This window comes from Populus alba, chromosome 7 (genome assembly GCF_005239225.2).
Source record: "Populus alba chromosome 7, ASM523922v2, whole genome shotgun sequence".
Lineage (NCBI taxonomy): Eukaryota > Viridiplantae > Streptophyta > Magnoliopsida > Malpighiales > Salicaceae > Populus > Populus alba.
Window position 1 is genome coordinate 10,021,482 of NC_133290.1, and position 11,401 is coordinate 10,032,882.

At 33.5% G+C, this 11,401-nt stretch overlaps 2 protein-coding genes across 2 annotated transcripts; one reads left to right on the forward strand and one right to left on the reverse strand.

Moving 5' to 3' along the window:
• The first annotated feature begins 2,457 nt into the window (after window positions 1-2,457).
• Window positions 2,458-7,228, forward strand: LOC118049667 (uncharacterized). The gene is made up of 7 exons (XM_035059727.2): window positions 2,458-2,736; window positions 3,773-3,803; window positions 3,938-3,956; window positions 4,494-4,591; window positions 6,254-6,352; window positions 6,572-6,744; window positions 6,916-7,228. Exons 1-7 carry the CDS (start codon window positions 2,575-2,577, stop codon window positions 7,000-7,002), a joined length of 669 nt encoding a protein of 222 aa, XP_034915618.1. The 5' UTR covers window positions 2,458-2,574; the 3' UTR covers window positions 7,003-7,228.
• Window positions 7,229-7,352: 124 nt separating this feature from the next.
• Window positions 7,353-10,442, reverse strand: LOC118049666 (cytochrome P450 86B1). The gene is made up of 2 exons (XM_035059725.2): window positions 8,928-10,442; window positions 7,353-7,984 (listed from the first exon to the last, which is right to left on the reverse strand). Exons 1-2 carry the CDS (start codon window positions 10,179-10,181, stop codon window positions 7,577-7,579), a joined length of 1,662 nt encoding a protein of 553 aa, XP_034915616.1. The 5' UTR covers window positions 10,182-10,442; the 3' UTR covers window positions 7,353-7,576.
• Window positions 10,443-11,401: the final 959 nt, after the last annotated feature.

An 11,401-nucleotide genomic window follows, 5' to 3' on the forward strand; every position in this document is an offset into this window, starting at 1 on the left:
TTTATTTATTTATTTTATAAATAAATACTTTATAACTATTTTTTAAAGCTTTGTTTGATAAAAAAAAACCTATTTTTCTTTAAATAAAACTGTCAAAGTAGGCATATGAGCATGTTTGTCAAAACACACCTTAAAACTAAAAAATCCTTTATAAAAAAAAGTTGAAAACAAAACAGGGCCTTACCCATCTAACCTGAATTTGACCCAATCAAATTGACTTGAAATCTTTGATTGGACCATAAACCAAATAAAAACTAAAACCAAAACACAAAACAAATCAAACTTGCAAAAAACACAAAAAACATGAAATTTGTTATAAAAAACTAATCAAAACCTAGAAAACTCAAGAACAAGAATAACAAATGAAGAACATAAAAAACATGCCCAACAATACAAGTCAAAATCCAAACCATGTATGAATAAACTAAAGACATGGATATATTTGAAATTAATCACTGAACAATAATCAAACATCAAATATCAACGATTATTACTAAATAATCATGATCTGATCAAACCAGATTTCTGTATAAAAATAAAACCCTAGATTAAAACTAAAAATTCATGATTATTGATGTAAATTAACTCTAGATTATTGATTAATGAACTCATGCGAAGATGTTGATGCAAATAAGTAAATAAAAAATAATAAAAATTAAGTAGCTAAGGCAATGTTCATATGAAGAACATTGCATAGAATCTGCTTAGAAATATAGAAATGTTGTTTACCTAAGAACTGGCCTTTTAGGCCTCCCAACCTTTGCCTTTTTGTTTCCATAAACCACATTGTCATAATTAAACATGTTTAAATCAAAATAAACAATAAAAAACAACAAATCATAGAAAACATGTATAAGGTTTTAATTTCTAAAAACATCAAAACTAAACAAAAAGTATATTCAATAATTTGAGATTTAAAATTGTATTTTAGTCGTTAATAGGACTCACACAAACCTAGAAAAAACAAGAGCATGCATCAAGACTACAATTTCTAAATAAATTATGTGTTTTGTTATAAAAGTATTAGGACATATTTATAAGGAATTCACCTTTTCATAGTTTAAAAACACATTGTATATTTTTCTTTTTTTCATTTTGGCCAATATACGTGACAAGGTTTGAAAACCTTAAAAGATCTAGTTCTTTTGTAACTTTTCCAAGGGTGAAATAAGAAAAAAATTAAATAAAAAAACTATCTTAAATAAAAAATCAATAATAAAAAAAAGACTAAATTTAAAAGACTAAATAATTGAAGGAAAATCAAATTTAGAAAAAAAAATTTAATTTTAAAAAGTAATTAAAATAAAAAAATAAAAAAATAAACGACCAATCCAAAAAAAAGACTTGAAGGGTTAATTTGCAAATCTAGAAGCCTAGGAATGGATAACTAAGAAGAGAGATAAAAGAAATAAAAAAAAAAGTATTGGTCTCAAACCAAAGGTTTGTTAACTACATGCTTGCCTAGAAAAAAAGAGAACACTAAGACTAGTCAAATGACGTGGTGAAATAATAATTTTGATTATTGGCAATAGATTTGTACAGTATAAATGCCAATAATTTTTTTTATCTATCAAAATATTACATTACTTTCGGGACCAAATAATTATTACAAAAAAACCATTATAAATTTACAAATAAGACCTTATTATAAAGTTTTGAGAATTGTAATTCAAATAACAATATAATTATTACATTTTTCAAAAAGCAAAATATCATACAGATCCCTACACCAACGAAAACACCAAATCAATCAGATAATGATGAATGTAACATGTTAAAAAACTCATTTACCCCGTAACTAGTTTAATGATTTTGCAAAGATGTAATTTTACTATTTCAATCTACCATGAATTACGGCTATCTACATTGGTTTTCCCATGGAACTTAGGTTCTCTCAATTAATTAATTTGACTGCAGTCATGGAAGTAGGAAAAAGAAACATATTTTATAACATGAATTTTGTAGGGAATTCCGACCGGTGATGTTCTGAAATTTGTTCATTGGAGGCTAAGCACACTGATACAATATTTAACGTGGTTTGACAAACTGCTTACATCCACAGGAGAAGCCATTTGATTATATAGGGAGAGAACAAGATTTAAAACAATAGAGGAGGAGGAATTATTCCCTGTTTAGCAACTCTCAACCTCACTTTATTTCTTTCTTTTTAGTGCTGTAATGGCAACTACTGCTGTCTGCTCTTGGCAACCCACTCTCTCTTATATTTCTCACATCTTTAGCTCTACAATCTTTCTCACAACTCCTTTTTATTTTGCTCTTTAATATATGCCTTTATTTATAGGCATTCATGGTAGCTTCTCTTACTCTTTTATTAATAATGATGGTTATTAAATTTACCAAACTTTGACATTAGTCAATGGTGGCTGTCATCAACAACCCACTATTATAGCTTTTTTTTTTTGACGATGGCAGCCATCTTCTTTGACAAAGACAACCACATAATTGGCAATCTTCCAACAAATTTTGCATCACTGAAAAAAAACCTCTGAGCTCTAAGTACAAAATAAAGAATTGTACTGGAAGACATCAGTTTGTCCCTGCAGAAAAAGAGAGATGGCAAGTATAGTGACAACAGTGAAGAATGCAGAGAAATTAGTGGAAAGAACCATGAAAGGAAACGACGCGTCACACGATGCAGCTCATGTGTGGAGAGTGAGAGACCTTGCTCTCTCTCTCGCTCAAGAAGAAGGCCTCTCTTCTGATTCAATGGAAATAGTAAAGCCCTTTAAACTAAACCTCTCTCTCTGTACTTTTAGAACTTGTCTGGTCCTGTTTTACTTGTGGGTGCTTATAAATTGTGGAACCCAGTTTTTGATTTTTATTGTGATTGGCATTTCTAGTTTCAAACGAGGCATTTGGCTTCTTTTTTTTGCTGCTAGTTTTGATTTTGGGTTTTTGATTTTTTTATGAGGTGGTTCTGTTGAGGGAGTTTTCATTGAATAAACGATCCTTCAAATGATGATACTTGTTGTTATGCTCAAGTACTATTTTGCAAAAAGCTAGCTTTTTGTATAAAATGGTGTTTTTTGGTGTAATCCCATTATTAATAGTAGCGATGGAACGGGAAAGGAGAGCTATCTTCTTGATTACTAATAATAGAAAACTGTGATTTATCCCATAAAGAATTCAACTTGATTTCATTGACATCGCTTTTTTGTTATGGATTCCTGTCCTGTGATATTGTAAATTTTCATTGTTCTGTATAACGATACAGAAAAATCATATAAGAGGTTGCCACACTGAAAGATGCCCTCAAGTCTTAATCATTGGGGTTGGATTGCATGTCTTGAATAGCTGCGGCTAGTTGGGAGTAAGGCTCTGCTGATTTGTCTTCTGGATATTGAGAATAGATTGTAAATTTTATAGTGAGAAACTAAGAGTTTCTGTTAAAAAGAATGTAATTTGATCCAGTGTCATCATTTTAGTTCTTGATTCCTTTCCTTTGATAATCCCATTTCTGAATACGCTTTCGTAATTTTAATTGCTATCTATGACACAATGGAAAATCATTTATCTGGAGACGGGGGCATTTAAAGATGTCTCAAGTTTGGGTTAGATTGCTTGAGCAGTTGCAAGCAGTCAGGAGTAGAGTTCTGTTAATTTGTCTTCTGGACATTGAAAATAGTTTAAAAGCTTTTCATTATCGGACATTCACTGGTTTTGTTAGTTGAATGGATTGGGCACCTACTGTTCCCACTATTTTTTTCCCCTGATCTCTGTGATTCTATTTAAATTTTGTCTTCTATGGCAGGTAGAGCTTGCTGCACTTCTTCATGATATAGGTCATCCTCATTCCAACTCCTAATCGCAGACTTGCAAATCATCTGGCTTCCAATAAGTTCAAAATAATATAAATGTGAATTTTGAACATGGTTTTGAAACAATTAATCATTTTGTTTTTTGCTACTTACTGCAGGTGACTACAAATACTTAAGGTTCATAACTCTCTCCTGGATTCTGCTGCCTTTCGTTCAATATGGTGCCAAAATATTTGTGTTATGCTTTTATGCCTTTAAAATAATTAGATCTTCATCACAGTAGTGTAGCTATTCCTGATGAAGTAATGCTCAGATGTGTCATGTTCTTTATGTTTTGTTCTATTGACTTATGATGCCATATTTGGGATTACACAAAACGAACCCACTCTCAATTCAATTCATTCTCTACTGACCTGTATATAGCTGTGTCACATAGGTGCTTATATACACATGACTTATTTTCTTGCCACATATATAGCCATATCACCTGCACACAACTCTGTTTGTTGATATTAGTTCAGAGTGCAACCCATATCCATGTCCAAGAACTGTCGAACATAGTGACTATTTAATAGTGGTTTGACGTCGACTCAATTCTGTCTCTTTCAATACTGTTTTCTGAAAACACTTTTTATATTCTTTTTGCTTTTCAAGTTACCGTTTCTTATTGTTTTTTGATTCCCTGATAGTTTAAGCTTCTATTTGGCCATGTAGAGATCCATCTGAGGAGAAAATTGTTGAGAATTTTCTGGAGGAAGAGGGAGTAGATGAAGTAAAAAAGATGAAGATCCTGGCAATCATTAAGGGGATGGGTAAGTTTGATAGCTATTATCATGGTTCTGAAGCAGTGTTCTTGTTTGAGTTCATTTTATGCTTATATTCTTCTTAGCAGTAATAAAATTCAGTCAGATAGGTAATCATTTGCAGCTAAATTCTTTAAAACTATAATTCAAGATGATTATTTGATATTTCAAAGCTGATTATTGTAAGCTTAAATGACTGTTTGATTTTTGTCACAAAGTGTTTCGGTTCTTTTGTGATTGTCTCAACTAAGAGGACTTTAAATTTCAAAGTCAGACATTAAATTTAATGTTAATGATCTGAACTCCAAACACTATTCTTAGAACTCTGGACTTATAGTTCCAAACTTGTAACAATGTATTCAAATCGTTATGGTATTTTAATATGCAAAAAGAAAATTAAAATATGTGGAGTAATCAAATCATCTGAATGCTTTGAATTAAAATATGTGGAGTAATTAAATCATCTGAATGCTTTGAATGTATAAGATAACTTTACAACTTAAGATTAAGGAATTTACATTCATTAGATGATTTTTCAATTGATTACAAACACGCATTGGAATTCATTGACATGAATATATATATTTGGTATTTTCTGTTTTTTTTGGGTAATGAAAATTGCAAGCCTACTGGCTTACAATGGAAATTGTAATCCTACTAATTATCGCTTATAAACTATTAGTGTACAAGCTATTTGCCTATAAATTAATTGCCTATTGATTATTGCCCACGAGATTACAAGCCTACTGATAAACAGGTTTGCCTACTGATAAACAGGTTTTGAAGATGCTGAAAACTTAGTTGAATTGTGTAGCAACTATTGTTGATTTGTTGAATTCTTTTGAAGTGCCTTGCATCCTTATTTAAACAGGAAAGTTCAAAATAACTTCCAGTAACCATCCACGTCTTTTTATCCTTGTTTTGAGAATGAACGACTGAAACCGCATAACTTCACTTGCAGTTGTTTTTTAAAGTTCGGATTGCATTTTTTCTATATCCTTCCGTTTATTTGTCCAAACTTCATGATCCACTTGGTTCAGCCCATAACCAAGTCTATCTTTGTTTTTATTTGGCCTAGATTTTGTTTAATATGGAAACATTTATCAAGTCCAGCCCATTATTTCATCTTTTTTTTTATCTTTTGACTCAAATTACTTCTTTGATTGATTTATTATGTAACACAAAGTGAATTGATTTTGAAACTCATTATTGGTGTTGTTAGGTATCGAATTGGTATATTTCTTAATCTTCGGTTATTGTACAATTAAAGTCTATGCATGGGTGCATTCTTAATCATGCCTTCTACTTACTTATCTATTGATCTTTTGACTTGGTTACAGATTCTTCAAATTTTGCTTCCATATGATGTGCAGTATTCATATAGCTTCTGTTGTACTGAAAATCTATATGAATTTTTAATTGTGGTTCCTCTCAGTCTATGTTGACATTATAATTTATGTTAGCTTTAAAGACTACAATAGCATAATTAACAAACTATTTTAATCCCAAACACCTCTAAATGGACTACACATTTATGATGTCGATTGCAAGTGTGAAAGGTTTTTTATTGATTTCATACTTCTCAGTCTATTGCTTCCTTTGCCTGTTAAAGTGGAATCTTATATTAGTGATTGTTGAAAGTAATTAGTGCAGGCGCTTTCCTATTTTCAGGTTTTAAGGAGGAACTTGCAGGGCATGCAAATGGCGAATTTTCTCCAGAATTCAGGGTTGTGCAGGATGCTGATCGGCTTGATGCAATCGGAGCAGTTGGTAATTTCTATTCACCTCTGGAGTTCACTATTTACTTGTATCAAGCAGGGTCTTGGGTCTATACATTTTCATTTAGGTTCTTGTATTTTTAGTCACTTTGAATTTGCATATTTATTTGCTTGCTTATATATTGGCTGCATTTTTTCCAATAAGCCAGGTGTCTGCATTCTCGTGAAGCTGTAGCTATCACACATTCACTAAATTATAATTTGATTATAGGAATCGCCCGATGCTTTACCTTTGGTGGAAGTAGGAACAGGTTGCTTCATGACCCTGCTATTCACCCACGCTCAGATTTGTCAAAGGCACAGTATATGAAGAAAGAAGAGCAGACAACTGTGAACCACTTCCATGAAAAACTTCTCAAGCTGAAGGATATGATGAAAACAAAGGTACACATTGACTGTCTGGTTTCATATTGGCTTTCATGGTTGTTCATCGTTTCTTCTGCTAGCATGACCTTTGCTAATTGTTGAACGACATGTGATAAATGTCAAGCCTCTATGAATCACCTAATCGGTAATCCATCAAACTTGAGCTTCTGATATCGATTCACTTTCCAGGCCGGGCAGAGGAGGGCTGAGAGAAGACACAAGTTCATGGAGGATTTTTTGAAAGAGTTCTATGAAGAATGGGATGGACGGGCTTGATAAAAGGTAGTTTATTTCGATCTTAAATGATGTTATTGAACGAAGAACGATGTTACTGAATTCCAAGTGAATGCGCCCCTAGCAAGTGCTAATATGAATGCCACAAACTTTATTCCAGCAATGGAGGTAATGATATATTTAAGTTCATCCAGATTCAGAACAAGTTATGCAGAATGATTTTTTTTCTTTTCTTTTGAAAGATAAATGCTTGTGGTTCTTCTGTATAGTGCAATTGACTCTCATGACTTCTTAGATGCTTTTCTTGGTGCTATCCCCGGAATCCGGGGCTATTCCTTTAAGACAGCCTACAGTGTGGTGGGTTGAGAATTCAAGCTAGGGTGGTGTGCATAGACTGGAACAAGAAATCACAAATCAATTAATTCGTAATTAATTATTTGAAAGCATAGCATCAACCATAACACACCACCATATAATTCTTCAGCTCGATGATAATCTTAATGAACATATCTTTCACTCCCCCTCGACGCTCTCTCTTATCTCAACAAGCCATGATTTTGTTTTTGCAAATACCATTAATATATTTATTCATAAGCAATGGAGAAACGGAAAATAACTACTTGATATTAAGGTATTTCTGAAGCTCAGACCCCTCACGCTTGACTAGATTCACCTTCAACCCATGCTTCATGTACATTGTCAGAGCAAGCTTAGGCACCACGGGATGATCCTTCACAACCTTCACATGGTAGCGATATAAGATTGACGCCACAGCAAATCTCATCTGATAGTAAGCAAAATCTTTCCCTAAGCATAGTCGAGGACCGCCATTGAAAGCAGTGAATTTGTAGGCTGATTCACTCATGAACCGTCCGTCGATGATTCTTAACCATCTCTCTGGCTTGAACTCCCTGCAGTCGCTTCCCCATACTGCCTCCATTCTTCCCATTGCATAGATTGCATAAATCACTTTTGTCCCCTTCTTTAATTCAGTCCCATCAGGAAAAATGTCATCCTCAACAACCTACAAAATATTGAAGCAAGAGAAAATGAAACAGTATTTGTCATCCACCATTTTCCTTCCTCGCCTTGAAAAACAAAAGAAAATGGTATAATTAATGATCAAAATTCACTTTGTTCATGGAGAATAAAAGGTTGTATTCATGGCTTTTGTAATTGGTGCGAGCAGGTACCAGGAGGGTTGTGAGGAAAAAAAGTCTCTTTTTTCAAGATGTTGTATAGCTGTTTTAGCCTTTCAATGAGATTGATTCTTATAATTAATCCAACTAACCCTGGTCCCTGGTTCAATTCTCACCTATTTCTAGGACCTCGGAACTTCCTTATTATATGCTGACCAAACAGAGCTTAGCCACGTTACACTAACATACTGTTTGGTCACCATGATGGAGTTGACCAAAGTACTTCATGTAAGGGAAGTTTGATACTTGGTTAAAGAAACAAGAATTTCTCCATTTCACACAAGCTTAGTTTCCCAAGGTATGTATGCTTGAATTTATGGTATATCACGACAAGATTTTTGATTTGGTGCACATAAAGCTCGCAGTTGGATATTGATTGGGTATGAGTCCATTAATGGCACCTACCCATCACTTGAAGAAAAGAAAGGACTCGGCTTGTCATGAAGGAGGATTATTCTACATCTTTAATGGTGAGATGCTCTGGAGTAGATCTAAATGCATAATCTCTAAGAAATGTTTCAATTTTATAAGACTGTGTAAGAAATTACTATAATTGCTACATATGCATGAAACATGAATTCTAATTAGTAAAAAAAAAAAAAAAAACCCTAAAAAGGATTCTTCTCTAAATCACTTGTGAAAAAACACAAGGATATAAATTTCTTTTGGAAATGATTTGAAGAAAAATATTCAATGGAATCAACATTACTCGAAATTAAAGGAAATATTAGTATTTTGTCAAAAGGAAGTCGTTGGTTACTTAATTACCTCTTTGTGGTCCACTGGTACTGAAGGGTATAACCTCAAGGCCTCAGATAGAGCAGCTTGCAAATAGTCCATCTTCTTTATCTCCTCTGGCCTAAACACTAATGGAGTTTTGGTGTCCAAATCTTCTCTCTCACTAATTATCTTGCATATTTCAGCAAGAATCTTCTCCTCTACTGTTGGATGTGAATCAAGAAGCCAAAAGAACCAACTCATTGCCACTGAAGAAGTGTCTCTGCCAGCAAGAATGAAGTTTACACAAATATCTCTCAAAAATCTGTCTGAAAATGGCTTCCCATTCTCATCTTTTAACCCCATAAACACTGTTAAGAGATCTGATCTTTGCTTCCCACTTTGCAGGGAGAGTTCTTTCTTTCTTGTCCTTATGACATCTTCTGCAAACTCATCCACATCTTTTATTGATCTTTTCAGCTTCTTTTCGGACCCCAAATCAAGAAACCTCATGACTTTCCATATGCATGTTGGTGTAACGAAACGTAGGAGAGTAGCTTCTGTTGCATCTTCGAAGGCTCTAGCAAATGGTATATCAGGCAAACCAGGGCGTAAGCATCCTGGATCAACCCCAAATGCTATCATGCAAACATTATCAAATGTTAGCCTCAATAGAATATCCTGCATATCAATCGACACTGAGTTGTTCACCGCAGTTTCTAGGACAGGCAAGAGCCTAGAATGAATAAGTTCAAGCAATGAATCAGTGGTCAATTGCCTGAACTTTGTTGAATGAAACTCAATGCTTGCTGTCTTTCTTTGCCGTTGCCATTTCTCATCGTCAGCATTGAATATCCCTCCGCCGAGAAGATCACCTAGCGTGTCGCGAAAATATTGGCCTTTGGGGTAATTAGGGAACTTGGTCTTGAGAAGATGCTCAATATTTCTTGGATCCGCAGTCAATACACAGTTAAGGCTACTGAACCACGGACCTTTGAATCGAAAAGTCCCATTTCGATCGCGAAGTACATCAGAAATCCATTCGTACATGTTGCATTGAAGACCAGACACCAAAGATGGTAGCATGCCTAGAACTGGCCATACGGGCAGTCCACAATGCTTTTTCTGCCTAAGAGAATGTATAGCAATGAAGACCACGAGAGCAAGGAGGAGCTCTAAAATCTGAATATCTCGCAAGAAAAACAGTCTCCTCCAAATGAAGTATCCGGCAACATCATCGGACAAGGAGGAGGAAAGGGAAGTGAGATTATTGCTGATGCTAGGATTGATCATGGTGTGGATCATGATAGGGAATAAGACTATCGTCCATATGAAATGGCCTTTTTATGGTCAAAGGTAAGAGGGGGTCATGTGTTACAAGGGAACAGTATGTTTGTGCTTTCTTGGCGTGCAGTTTTTGGCCCAATTGGTATGATTTGGTGAGCTGAAAATGCGTGGGCTCCTGCTGCTTTCTATGTGACTAAACTCATCGATTCTTCTACTTCTTCCTGAATTGGATGGTTTTAGTCATTTGGCGTTTTCTTTTTGTTGGAAATGTTATACTTTTGGTCTCTAGTAAATGAGAATGCGGAGCAGTTATTGCTTGTGTGTCGAACAAGAGTTAATACAAATAGGGTTGACACTCGTCTGAGAGGAGGAGGAGGAGGAGGAGGAGGAGGATTTTTGGAGGATAGGAAGTTGTTGGTGACAGATAACCTAACCTAAGTGCAACTATTCCCCCATGTTTACCAATGCAAGTTATTTATTACAAAAACAAATTTAAGGTAATAAAGACATAGATTTTGGTCACCAGCAGCCATGTCCATGTTTGCTGCACCGCGTAGCCTTGTTTATTTATATATTTTAAAAGTGTTTTTTTTTTTAAAAAATATATTTTTTATTTTTTTACTTCAAATTAATATTTTTTTTTTGATATTTTTAGATCATTTTGATGTGTTGATATCAAAAATAATTTTTTAAGTAAAAAACATTTTGAAAATCAACCATAACTACATTTTCTAATCAGAGTGTGTTTAGGTATTGCGGTAGCTGTTTGGTTGTGGTTTGAAGAAAGTTGTTTTTATAAAAAGTATTTTTAGTTAAGGTTGATTTTAAAAAATAGGTGTTTGGTTAAAATTGTGGTTGAAATTGAGGTTAAAGAAAAAATAGTTTAATGTGTTTAGTTAAGAATGCTTTTAAAATTAAGGTTATAAAATAATTTTAAAAATATATATTAATATTTTGATTTTTAATTTAAATATTGTGGATTTAACTATTGCTATTACATCATGAAATAAATCATACTTAATATAAATTTTTTTTTATTATTCCATAAAACCATCTACAATTCCATTATGTACGAAATATATCTGACAAGAACTATAGTTCCCATAATTTTTTTAGCGTGTAATAACATTAGATAAAATATTATCAAGTATAAAATTCACTCTAAACTATTTTTTTAAAAAAAATATTAAAAAAATTAACACTCTAAAAAAAAAAAAGTTCGCGCAATGCAAGTGAAC

Excerpts from the sequence above, each read along its gene's own strand:
- LOC118049667 (XM_035059727.2), top strand. The coding sequence starts at position 2,575 with ATGGCAAGTATAGTGACAACAGTGAAGAATGCAGAGAAATTAGTGGAA. Across the intron at positions 4,592-6,253 it reads GGCAATCATTAAGGGGATGG|GTTTTAAGGAGGAACTTGCA; the intron begins GTAAGTTTGATA and ends TCCTATTTTCAG. Across the intron at positions 6,353-6,571 it reads TGATGCAATCGGAGCAGTTG|GAATCGCCCGATGCTTTACC; the intron begins GTAATTTCTATT and ends ATTTGATTATAG.
- LOC118049666 (XM_035059725.2), bottom strand. The coding sequence starts at position 10,181 with ATGATCCACACCATGATCAATCCTAGCATCAGCAATAATCTCACTTCC. Across the intron at positions 7,985-8,927 it reads TACCAGTGGACCACAAAGAG|GTTGTTGAGGATGACATTTT; the intron begins GTAATTAAGTAA and ends AATATTTTGTAG.